The sequence below is a fragment of the Pelmatolapia mariae genome, linkage group LG13 (genome assembly GCF_036321145.2).
Source record: "Pelmatolapia mariae isolate MD_Pm_ZW linkage group LG13, Pm_UMD_F_2, whole genome shotgun sequence".
Classification (NCBI taxonomy): domain Eukaryota; kingdom Metazoa; phylum Chordata; class Actinopteri; order Cichliformes; family Cichlidae; genus Pelmatolapia; species Pelmatolapia mariae.
In genome coordinates this window covers 3,729,451-3,742,896 of record NC_086238.1, presented here as the reverse complement: position 1 = coordinate 3,742,896, position 13,446 = coordinate 3,729,451, and the positions used below count along the sequence as shown (strand labels likewise).

The 13,446-nt window shown below is 39.6% G+C and overlaps 1 protein-coding gene across 18 annotated transcripts in view; it reads right to left on the bottom strand.

The window, feature by feature from the left end:
- camk2g2 (calcium/calmodulin-dependent protein kinase (CaM kinase) II gamma 2) overlaps positions 1-4,111 on the bottom strand; it is an 82,869-nt gene extending 78,758 nt beyond the window's left edge. For 11 of the 18 annotated variants that reach the window (XM_063492045.1, XM_063492043.1, XM_063492047.1 and 8 more), the window contains exons 1-2: positions 3,915-4,110; positions 2,595-2,689 (exon numbers count right to left, since the gene is read on the bottom strand). In XM_063492045.1, coding sequence (XP_063348115.1) covers positions 2,595-2,689; positions 3,915-3,979 — 160 coding nt within the window. In that variant the 5' untranslated portion in view covers positions 3,980-4,110. Of the gene's footprint in view, positions 1-2,594; positions 2,690-3,914 lie in introns of all 18 variants that reach the window. The other 7 variants (XM_063492046.1, XM_063492036.1, XM_063492038.1 and 4 more) reach the window with 1 other exon arrangement.
- Between the last annotated feature and the right edge of the window lie 9,335 nt (positions 4,112-13,446).

Here is a 13,446-nt window from a genome sequence, read left to right as displayed (position 1 = left end):
TGCAGCTCACATCACCACTCAACCTTTCGGTGGCCTGGTCTGATGCTTACTTGGACAAATATGCAGCACACGCGCACACACACACACACACACACAATCAGTCTGCGACATACACAAAAACACGATGAGATCCAGTGAGATCCAGTGAGATACAGTGAGATACATGTGAAAACACAAACACATGTGGTAACCAAAACAAACAACAGACAAGTGATGCTTGGATTCAGCTACATGGCAGATGAAATGCTTTGACACGAGCAGGCTGACGATGACAACAAATCTGCCACAAATACCGAAACACAGGTGGTGGCATTTCAACATGTGTTAAGCTGCTGCATGTGAACACACACACACACACACAGACTTGCAGATTATACAATAGCTTAAGGAATAAATCCAGGTTTTTACAACTTGGGTCGTACGTTACTGGAGGAACAAGAGAGGTTTGGAAACATGGCAAGATCACTGCAACAGAATCTGACAGACACATGAACAGTTGGAAGACAAGACAGCAGTGTAACCACATTTAAAAAACCAAAGTTGAAAAGACTGCAAGGGTTGCTAACAGCTCTGTTTGACTGTCCCTCATTTCACAAACATTTTGGTCAAATATAATAGTCCATTGGTGACAATATTTTTAAATTCAAAATAGTCTATGTATGTGTACAGCACTTCACCGTCTTCAGTCAGTTAACACTGATGTTTGAATTGGGTATTTAAAATAGCTTTATATCGTTTTATGCTGTTGCTCTTGTAATCACAATGAACTGGATAGATCGGCCTTTTTTGCAATGCATCATCTCTAACCAGGGTGTCCTAGCCTTCCTGTGGTTTCCTAATTGATCTAATGTAAGCTGATGTTGGGGCAGCCCTCAGTATCATTCAGCTGCCTCTCCAGTGACTCTCTCATCCAGCAGTTGGTAAGACAGTTTTGGACTACAGCTGCCAGTGATGGTCCTGATTCTGCTGCAGGCTGGAGGGCCATTCTAACCAGAACCTGCAGCAGGTGGAGACCAGTTTCATGGGCTGCTACACCATGCTCACAAAGGCTTCAGAGCAGAACGAGAATCACCACTGTGTGCATCAGTGAATGATCGAAGAGCTGGAGTCTATCCAGAGGAAAGAAAATGACTGAAGGAACTGATGATTATGTGATTCTATTAATAAAATGCAATGGTTAATAATTAATCTAAGACAGTGTGCATGTGCCCAACACAAACAGAATCTGTGATACATTGTATGTCAATTGGAATTGAGTGAAACTCAATCTTTGAAGTGACAGCACTGAATGGTAAAAATTAGATACGCAATGAGTAGATAGGCCATGACATGACCAGCCTACCAGTCTCACATGTAAACAGCACATTCTGCTGCTGCCTGTGCACCTCTCAGACATGAAACTACACTAATCTAATAAACACACAAATCTATGAAAATACAGCATACAGCTTTTACAATATTTCTTACATGATCTATGTTATGTGAGGCTGTTATTTTTTCTTTGCTTCCTTATAATACTAACAAGTTGCGTGTACTCTGACATCTGCTTTTTACACCTTTTCTGGACCACTCGTTTGATTCGTTTGATTTGATGATGAGCGTAACTTTAAATTCAGATGAAAGAAGAGCTGGAAATATGTATGTAGATATACTGTCAATCAAAATGCGTCACAACGCATAAAAGAGAAAACTAACTCAACTTCATGACACAACTGTATTTTCATCCAGTAAGAAATGACTCCAATCCAAAGTGTATTCATCTGACAAGAACATTTTTTGATCGACCCGATTACTCTCCTTTTTTTATATATTTCATAGACAATAAAATGTCTACAAATGTGTGAGATGAGTCATGTTTGGCAATTTGAATTCAGAAATGGAACTAACTCTTTAGAGATTCCTGAAATATCTCAACAACACTGGTTTGCTTTCAGTAACTAAGACATTCAATACTTCATACATACTCGGACATATTAAAGGCTGGCTTCATGACTCAAATGTGTAACAATTACAGAGACTAAGAAAATGGAGCTAATGAAATCCTTTTATGCAATTTCAGGAAGTCACTCTGTTAGTGTGGCCACTCTAAAGGCTTCTTTAAAACCTGCCTGGTCATGTGATTACTCATGTTTTTTGCTCTGTTTTGACCTCTTTGCAGAAGCTGACTGTAAGTGCAACATTATCATCACCAATAAAGGCAACCCTATTAAAATAAACCAAAACTACCCTGCATTGCATCGTGCATGCCTCTGTGGATATTTTAGGCTCAAGCTTGGAGCTGGTGCAATCCTTTGCTAGAGATCAGCAGTAACTGTAACAAACCAAAAATGGTTGCGAACAACCACCAAAGCCCGCTAACCCCTCTGTTGCGACCTAAACCATGGCAGCCCAGCTCTGCCAAGTGGCCTCCAGCTTTTCAGGAATCTCTGCTGTCAAGGACATGACAGAATGCCTGTCTCGCTGCTCTTAAGGAAATAAACTGACTTCAGTGAGCAACTACAGAAGCCTACTGTTGTCAGCGTTCATTTTGCATAAATTCATGTTGCTACTTGACTGTTACGCTGAGCTGCACAATGCATATCTGCTGCGCTCACCTCTGGCCGAGAGCTTTTTTGTGTTGATAATTTTTGCGGCATACTCCTGGCCGGTGGACTTCTTGATACATCGACGAACGACGGAGAAGGCACCCCTGAAGCAAGACAGATCCACACATGAGAGATCAGTTTAAAACCACTTCAAACATAACAAACATGAGTGTGTCACAGGGAAAAGTGCACTGAACTTGTCTGTCTGTCTCTCTCACACACACACATACACACACATGCACGCACACACACACAGTAAGGGCATGCATGAATCACATAGTCTTAAAGAAAGGGGAAAGGAAGTCACATGCATTATTAACACGGCCTGATATTCTGTGTACGACAAGAGGTCCCGGCTACTAGTGTGTGATGGGGCTCAATGCGAAAGGAGCCAGTCATAGCTGCCAGGAAGAAACATGAGTAAGGCTGCAGGAGAATGAAGCCACTGAAAAGTGTTATTAGCATTTTTTTTTCTCAACCTGACTTCATTATTTTAGTTTATTTACTTTTTTTTTGCACAGATACCTCCTTAAACCTCATGCTGCTGGCTGTATTGGTAGGTGGAGCAGCTCTATTAGCCACATGCAGAGATTAGATGTGATCTAATCTCTGCCAGAACATATATATATATATATATATATATATATATACAGCCAGGATCACACACACACACACACACACACATTATATATATATATATATATATATATATATATATATATATATATATATATATATATATATATATAGACGTTTTGCAAGCGCAAATCTTATTGCAGCAAAGCCCGTTTCTCGTTCTTCTTCTGTTTTTTTATTTTATTTAATTTTTGGCATACACAAGAGCCCTGCAGTCTGCTTAGAAATGCACAAAAACAGAGCTGAGCAGGACCCCGGAGATGCCACCAGGCAACCAGCACATACAAACGACTTTTCGACGCGTGCTACCTGCACATCAACTGACTCGCAAGTTGCTCCTACGGGGGGGGGGGGGGGGGGGATGTTTCCCACCTTCTGAGCTTACAAAGAGAGCCACAACGCTGCCACGCACAATTAAACGCACATGCAGGATTAACTACAAGCCTCTGCAGCGCTAACATGAACCTGCCGACAGCTCTTTGTTGCTCAGGAGGGTGCCTACCCCTTTCCTGTTTTTTTTCTCGCTCTCTCGTTTTTGACAGCCCCTCTCGTGCGCTGTCAACACAACGGCAGCAGCGGAGAGGGGGGGCGTGCAAACACACACACACACACACACACACATATACACACAAGCATACACTAAATGCAACAAGAAGAACAGCAGCAGCAACGGCGGCGTTGACGGTCGCTTACTTTCCGAGTTCCTCGTACAGCTGATATTCGTCTGTGAATCTGGTCGAGGTTACAACTGTAGCCATGTTGACTGGAGTCAAGGGGAGAGGGGGGGAAGTCGCCTCGCGCTTCAGTGGCCGCCTCGCGCAGGTTTCGGGAGGAGAACTAGTGAAGGCTCAAAAGGGAAGAGTGGCTCGAGCTCACAGAGAGGAGCTGGGAGTAGGAGGAGGGAGGAGAGAGAGAGAGGGGTAGCTGTAGTAACGGAGATCTGCTATTGAGAGGAAGAGTCACGCTGTGCCGAAAAAAAAGCACGACGAGGGAGTGTAAAATTGAGATAGGCTTTATTACTGTGCGCAAATACATGTGCGTGACAGATTAGTCATTTTTAAAAAAATATATTTTATTGAGATACGTTCAGCAAGTATGCAATTAATCCTTGTGAAACAAAACTCCTGGCTGCAGATTGATTCAATTATTCAGTTTTTATTTTATTTTTCCCTGCTCTTGGCTCTGTGTCATGTCAAGGATGACAGCGTATTTGGGGCCACATCAAAAAAAAACTAATTAGCGTTATTTTGACATTAAACTCGAAATATTCTTTTAAGAAAAAGGGTAAACTCAAACTACTGCCACAGGTGCTACAGGCTACCCTCTACAAAATGTCACGTAGATGAGTTAGAAGAGCACCTGGTGAGGTACACAGCTGTAGCTCTGAGCCCCACTCATCTCTCGTTCAAACCTTGTGTTTTGTGTATCTCTCGTGTTTGCAACCGGTAGCCAATCAGAAACAAGAAAAAATGATTTAAAGGGAGAACAGTTAAAACTTTTCAGACATAAGATAACCTGAGGCAGCACAGGCCACGTAAAAGATAAATGATTTGGACAGATATTTTTCAGTGGCTTTGGCAAAAAAGTTATTCTCCCAACTTGGAAGTTTACCTTTTCTACCTCTGCACACTTGATCGGGAGCCACAGGAGTGGCTAATTGAAAGGTCAGTGATCCGATTCCCTGGCTCTTCTAACCTGTATGTCAGTCTCAGTATCCTTGGGCAAAATACTGAACGTAGAGCTGCCCCTGATGCATTGGAGTGTGAGTATGTGAATGTTTGGTTAAATGTGCTTAAACAAAGGGTTGTATGAATGTATGAATGAGGCTTGTAGGAACAAAGTGTTTGCTCAAATTGAGTAGAAAATTGCCATTAATACCAGTGTGTTTAGCATTTATTCATTATACAAATGGAGGAATTATTTATGTGTAAACAAGATACTCAGGGTATGCCGTGGCAACTGCATTGTCTTTAATTCTCCATGTATTTTTTGTGTGTGGGGACCCTCTTGTATGTTTTTTTGTGTGAGGTTTTGCTGTAGCAAATTAAAAATAAACAAATAAAACATAAAATAACATTATTAAGAGATTTTAAAAATGAATAGCCATTCTGGTAGAGTTCATAAATGCTCAATAGCTCCCCTTTTTAACAGAACCAGCATATATATATATATATATATATATATATATATATATATACATATTCAGGAGATCACTTCACATAAGCAGCCTGTGGAAGTTATGTCTTAACATTTTATCAGGTGAAGAACGATAAATCATAACTTAATGTTTTATGAACATAATTAATTTTGAGAACATCTTTCCACCAGCTGACATGAGCTGATTTTGGCCTGCAGTGAACAGTCGACATGACCTATTATTGCAGTGTATCTTCCTTACAATATAAAGCAGCTTGAGGCAACTGTTGTTGTGGTGTTATATAAATAAAACTGTCTTGAAAAAATTGGGTTGAGCTAAAAGAATCCACAAATCAAAAATACTTGACTGACACACTTCATCCTCTTGCTGTGGTAATAGTATGCCAAACTTATATTAAGCCTCTACAAAAAAGAAAAGCAATATCTACTAGCGTCTATGCAATCAATGCTTAATTTTATATTATTATAGGCTAGCAAACTCAATGATTGTGTGTATGCCTTTGCCTAATGTCTGAATATATAAATATAAAGTAATTTAAAAAACCGAATTACATAATATATATTATATGTATTAATAATATAAAATAATACAAATGATAATCTAGTTACATTTTGACATCCCTATAGAACACACTGGAATAATTGACAAAATTATGTTTCTACTGGTGCATAAAAGCTGTGGTCTAGACTGAATTAATGTTTCCTCTTCTGGCCGTTTCGTTTTGTTTTGAGGTTTTTCACAAAGCAGAGAAAAACGAAAAAAATAGCGGAGTGAGACCTCTTTCCACTCTCTCCCTCCGGCAGTAGTGGTGGAGGTGGGATGCAAGCCACGCGAGATCTTTTCTGGTGTACTAGGAGCTGCAGATCGCGGTTCAGTTTCACAACGTCTCCGGTCCATTTGGAGTTTGCGTACACGAGGTTTAAAGCTGACACCAGAACAGCTCGTGCGCGCAGCATCCATCACGGCACGCGCTGAGATGCGATGCCGCAATATTTTAATATTGGCACAAAGCAATGAGCTGCATGCCCACTAAATTATGGCATTCGGTTTGTAACTGGGCCTCTCCGAAAAAGAGAATCAGCCACTTCAAAATGTGGCACCTGGTGACAATAACCATTCCCTGCGTACACTATGATTTTATTATACTAATGCACTCCTCCTTCAAGACATTTTTCTTTTCATTTAGCACATGTGCTTGCAACATCTTCTTCGATGATACATTCGTCTTGAAGCAGAAACAGTGCCGTTTTCCTGAAGAGAATTTGAAATGTTTTCCCGTTGCTGATATATCTGAGGAGCACTCAGACTGATCTGAGACTGGAGCTAGAGCTTTAAATACATCATTGATCCTATTACCCGTACAACTGTGGTCTCTTTTTTTTTATTGCTGTCAAAGCTCGTTCAAAAGTATTATTATTACCAGAATGCTCAGTGTTTCTTCCTTTTTATTTTAATTTCATTTTTACACGTGGATAAGAAGGGATTAAGCAGGAAGTGACACAGATGCTGCAGGAACAGCTCTAATTGAAATACATTATAGACTTTGCCCTATTAACTGATCTTCATGATGTTCTTTTAGCATTTTATTGCGTTATTTCTTTATAAGGTATCTATAGTGATCACTTTTTTATGCTGCCTAACACTGAACAAGCAAACATTGGACTGTCACCTGGATTTAATCATTATCACAACACTTCTACTATAAACTAACATCAATATAAAAGAAAGAGAGAGAAGTCATAAAATGTACTCATGTCAACTCATATGCAGTTTTACGGATTTTGGCTGTAAGAGGCAGAATTGTATCTAAGATGGGGAAATATACGAGTTACTGTATGTAATGGTCTGCTATGCTGTAAAGGTTTAATTGCTTTCATAAATATCTCATGAAGGGTATTAATATATTCTCCACGCATGTTTAAACGTGTATGTGTGCATTGCAGCGGTTCAACACTGTTGTGGGGTGATGTGATAAGCTCACGAGCTTAGTAACATTTCATGATGTGGATTTTTCTATAGTCATGTGTGATTTTTCTTTTTTATACTCTCGATGTTTAAAGTGCAATATTTACAGTGGTGGCACAAAATCAGTTTAGTAGCTGTTGTGCATCTATGTGTCATAGCACATCAGCTTCATCAGGAGATGGAAATCTCAATCTCCTCAGATTTTAAAAGCTTCTTTAAAAAATAGTATTTAATAACTCAATGTGTGTCACTTAAGCCTGAAAAATATCCACCAAATATGCACCAATCCCCACAGGCAACATTAGCTTCACAAAAAGTAAATTACAGGGTTAAAAATACTCTTATAAACAATGAATCAGTAAACACTGATGTTAAAAAGTTCTCAACTGCAACTTTTCCTTACTGAACCCAGCACAAGTAAAGCACAAAGATGCTTTATCCATCATGCACTACAGGCTCCACTTTAATAATAGAAAATGCCTGCTTGTACTGCGGTGAAAACGATTATTGTAGTGGTGGTGAGTTTGGTGTAGAATTTATTGCTTTTGTTTTCTTGTGGATCGTGCTGCAGTCTGGTTCTGCTAGATGAGCTAATGCAATTCAAAAGGTGGCCTATAGGACCAAAAACAGCAATTTCACATGTTTTCCACTTTGCCAAAGGGACTTAGCATGCTTGCAAAATCATACATTTTCCGTTGTGGTTCTTTGCTTGCGTCTGAGTCACAACATTGCATATCCACTAGTCATCCTGTTAAATTCCTGCTCATCATCACCCAATGCTGTCTTTCTTCACAGCTTCTCTCCTTTCAGTCATTAATCTAGCTGCTAAAATTAGTGGCCTGTTCATCCTCTTTTCTTTGCCAAATATTAAATGTTTCTATTCAGGCATTGTGTGCCAGCATGTCTGTTGTGTAAACTTGTCACCCTTTTCACCTTCCTCCTTTGTCGGTGTGGCTGAATCTAGGTTTGTTTCCTCTTGGAAGTCTTTTTGATTGATAACAGATGGACAATAATCCTGTATTGTATGAAAACACATGCTTTATCCACCCATATGATACTCAAAGTCTGCAAAATATAATTTAAACTGAAACATCTGCAGTTCAATTCCAAAGTCAAAATACCTTGGAATAATTGAAAATGGAAAATAATTTAACCCTGGAGTTGTTATGCATTTAAATCACACAGTACTGTGTATATCTCATGTTCAGTATGTGTACTATGGGTTCTTTCTGCCTCTGAACTGTGAGCGAATATCTGGCACAGAGTTTAGAGCTCACTGCCGGCAATTAATGAGTGTTTGCAGTGAGCATAAGAGCAGCGCGACCAGTTTCTGCCATAATTACAGGGAGCCGCTCTGATATGAAAGCCTAATTAGCGAGGGTGCAGAGGTACCATCCTATTAATTGCTGTGTTTCTCTGTGATGTGCTGTCAGATGAGTCTTGGACAGGCAGTCCTGTGGCAGGTTGGATGGTGGGTGGATACAGTGAGTATAGAGCAGCAGGTCCCAAACTATCAGGCTCGCGACCCCTTAAAATGAAGCTTTCAAATCCTTTTCACCCTGCAACTTCAGAGAAATCCAACTGTCCAACCAAGATGTCTTCCCCTGTAGGGTGACTGCTTCATTTCAGTAGAATAATTATAAGAGGATGGAAAATCAAAAACCGTCTAGTAATCAATCAGAAATAAAACTTCCACAAGTATATATAATTTTAAGTCATTATAACAATATTTTTCTTTTGCTAATCAAGTCACGACCTCTCAGGGTTATCTGTTACCCCCTTTCTTCTACCAGTAAAAAATACTGACTTCCAGTATTTAAAGCTCATTATGTTAACATTTTTAGACCCAATTCAACATTTAATATCATTCCACCTAAATGTGAGTAGTTTCTGTGTGTTTTGGAATGAGGTTTAGAGTAGTGTGTTATTAAATTTCCTATTATTTTCCAGGCAGATCCTTGTAAATAGCTTCTCCCAGTTACTTTAACTAGTTATGCTGGGTTGAACATTTAAATCAGCTAATTAACCATCATTTAACCTGTTTCATTTTGTTGCTACAGAGTTTTCACAAATAGCTTATTTTTAACACTTGGTAAACATCCATCCATCCATTCATCTTCTGCTTATCTAATTCAGGGTTTTGTCGATCAGGCTGGCACCTACCCAGCTGTCATAGGAAAAGAGGTGGGATGCATCTTGGTCACCAGAATGTCACAGACTTCGTTAAATCAGGCTGATTTATGAACAAATGCCTGGTGTCTGCTAGTACCAGATTCAGCCCCCATTTGCCTTCCCAGTTTTGTTAATTCTTTATGGCATAGTTTCAACAAGGTGCTGGAACCCCTCCTCCGAGTTTTTGGTCCACATTGACATGATCTCATCAGGCATTTGCTGCAGATTTGTCAGCTGCATATCCACGATGTGAATCTCTTGTTCCATCACATCCCAAAATAACTACTGGATTGAGATCTGGTGACTGTGGAGGCCATTTAAAATCAGTGAGCTCATCGTTATGTTCAGGACACAACTTTAAGATGATTTGAGGATTGTGACATGGCACATAACCTGGCAGGCATGAGAAGATGGGTGGTCATTAAAGGATCCACATGGTAAGGAACTTGTTCAGGCCACATTCTGACTCTGCCTTCTGAATTTTACATTAGAAGTTGAGATTCATCAGAAAAGGCAACATGTTTCCAAAATTCTATTGTCCACTTTTGAGGAGCCTTCGTGCAGCTGAGTTGTAGCAGGCGTGACATTTAGTGTTGTCTTCTGCTGCTATATCTGCTTCAGCGTTGCACATTTAGAGATGCTCGTCTGCAGACCTTGGCTAAAACAAGTGGTTATTTGACCTATTGTTGCCTCGCAATCAGCTCAAAGACATCTGGCCACTGGATATTTTTTCTTTCTTCTTTTTTAGACCATTCTCAGTAAACTCTTAAAAATAGTTGGAAGATATTACAATCCTTGTTATTTTTGAAATACTCAAACCAACCAGTCTGACTATAAAAACACATTTCTTCCTCATTCTGACACACAATTTAAACTTTGGGAGGTCATCACTGCCATGTGTACATGTCGAAAGATGTGACTGGCCAATAAGATATTTGTACTAGTAGTGCTAGTAGTTATAGAGGTGTACCTAATGAAGTAGCCAGTGATTGTAAGTGCCTTTGAAGACACAAGTTCTGTCTGAGAGTTTAAGAAAAATCTCACATTGAGAAAACACCCAATCATGATCTTTCTGTTACAATTGTCATATTGTTTCAGCAACTAAACCAAACCAAAATGTAACCACAACACCACACCCCTCTGACAACGATGTCAAAAACAAAAATGAGCAAAATGTTAAATGCTGCTGCATAGGCGTGCATTAGATTGCACAAGGGTTCAGATCTTTTTTTTTTTCTTTTTTTTTTTAAATATATCACATCCTTAGAGAGTTAGCTTCCAATCCCTCACATCCACTTCTCCATTTTAGAGAGATAATTGCCTCCCATAAGTTGCTGTCCCGACATCCTGTTTGGATTACCTTGCCTCTTCTCGTCATACGACTCTAAATTATTTAAGATTGGAAAAATAAACTCTCCAGCGGTGAGTGTATATCATTAATACATGAGCAATGGTTTACAGTTATGGTAAGTGTTTTACATTAATTACAGCAGAGGAATTTAACTAAGATCATTTATACAAGTACTGTCCTTAAGTGCAATTTTAAGGTAAGTATACTTTACCTGAAAATATCCAGTTCATTCTATTATGTTTCAAATGGAAATCTTGTACTTCTTACTCCACTGCTAACATTTATGATTAGTGCATTATTCTGCACTGTGCGCCCCGAGCTGTTGAGGTTGTGTAAAGGTATACTGGGATTCATGTAAATTATTAAGTTATAGCAAAACTATCAAGAACCCTGAAGACTAGAAAAAATGGACTAGAAAAGCTGTTGTGGACAAATTGCCTGGACAAGGTCAAAAGAAAGGTGTTTTTTTTTTTTGTTGTTACTAACACACACACTTAAGCAGAGTGTATTTTAATACAGGATTTCCAGTTGATGGCAGGATGAACTGAAGTACCTTTTTACAAGGTAAAATATGTACCTCTGCAGCTCCACATGGTCTAAAAGTCATGATACTGTAGAAGCAGTGTTGTGGAGCCACACAGGCCAAAGGGGAGTGACTCATTCAGCAAGAATGCGTTCAGCTCGGCCCGTGGCTGCTCTACGTATCTCTCCACCCTTGCACTGTCATATCACAAGACTTTCAAGATTTTGAGGTGTTTGTGTGTCTACAAAAAGCCTTGGGGGTGTCAAACATTCCTGTCTGCTGTTGAGACAGCTCGCTGGCTACAATTCAGTGAGTCTTTTTTCAAATCATAACCTTTACTGTTTCCTGGGGATCAATCTGTCATGGATAGTCCATTAGAGTAGATGTATTATCTTTTCTTGCCGATTACCAGATCGTCACATTGTTGCAAGTAAGCATTTAATAGCACATCAGAGCAATTTCTGTGCTTAATAGCCCTGCAAGTTATGGTGCCAGAGACTCTATTCAGTGTGTCCCAATCGAGTCGTTGATACCATTCTCTTTGAATGAGTGAAGAGAAAGGACTGCATTCATTTTCTATGTGGAACCATTAGCCATATCTAGAACACAGTGTCCATCACAAGAGGATAACAAGTTCTATTTAAGACAGAAACACGAGCCTACTGTGTTTAACTGCACAACTTCAACAAGAGAAAAGAAAGAAAATTCTGAAGATCTGAAAGGTAGCCTTACATTCATGTGATTATCCAACAGTGGATATGACAGCTCCCTCCCACGTACTGAACAGCCGTGTGTGTTCATATGTGTGTGTGTTGGTGGGACACCTCCTCCATGATTTATATCCTCTGACAGTGCCTGAATTCTGCAGGCCATCACGGTGTACTGGGAATCAGATGTGTGGGCATCTAACGACTGTCTTCACCAGTACCTCATCAAAAGGCTCATCAGCAGTTTTGATGCTGTGAGGATTGTTTTTTCTGTGTATATGCGAATATAGAGGAAGTGCCTTCAGCTTCAATGCTCCTTGGCGAGGTGATACACAAGTGATGAACTCTGTGCAAAAGGAAACTCGTTGAGAACAGAAAGCCTCAATTCGTTTGAATCCAAGTGGTTTACATAAAAATGACCACAAAAGGAAACAAACTTTTTCCTGGCTTGTGAAAGCTCTCTTGAATTCATTTAAAAATAAAAATGGTCTCTGATTGGCAGTCCTGCAGATTTTTCAGTCTTTAAAGCACCTAAAGTAAAAGAAAATTTTACCACGTTGTTACAGCTAGCACAGATGCTAGAATGCTTTCTGCCCCAGACTGGACAAGATGCTGCTGCTTCAATGCCTCAAATGTTCTCCATCTCCTTTTATTCTCTTCTGTCACACCAACCCTCTGTGTGTCCTCCTTCACTGTATATGTGAATCTTCTCTGTGGTCTTCCTCTTTTCCTCTTTCCTCCATCTTCAGCATCTTTTTCCCAATATATCCAATATCCCTCTCGATCTCGACTCTCTAACCTTTGTCTCCAAACCAGTTAGCCTCCCCTAATGTACTCATTTCTAATGCTGAAATGAACAACCATTGCTGAACTCTAAATAAGTCCAGTTGCCTTTTTTTCAAGCACTTCAGACCACCTGACAATCACCTCTACCCACCCTCTTCTTCTTTGGATGGTTGACCCCAGGTATATAATCTCAACCACCTTCATTACCTCTGCTTCTTGTATCATCTTTACCATTCTGAGCTATAACAAATAAAAATACATACAAAAATAAATCAACAATAAAATATTTTTCATTAATGTCACTGGAAGACAAAAGGCCAAACCACAGAACATACTTTATTCTACATTATGTGTGTAATGCCACGGTTTTTAACAGTAGCAGGAGCATTAATAGCATTAAGCTTTCAATAAAACTTGATCTATGATGCAAATATAAATAGGATAAAAAGGGAATGCAGAAGGATGTAATCTAATGTGCAGGGGTCTCACTGCTGCTGCTCTCCCAACCTCCAGCTTTCCATGTATGCATATGGAAGCAGAGGGAATTCCCAGAAGAGAGCTAT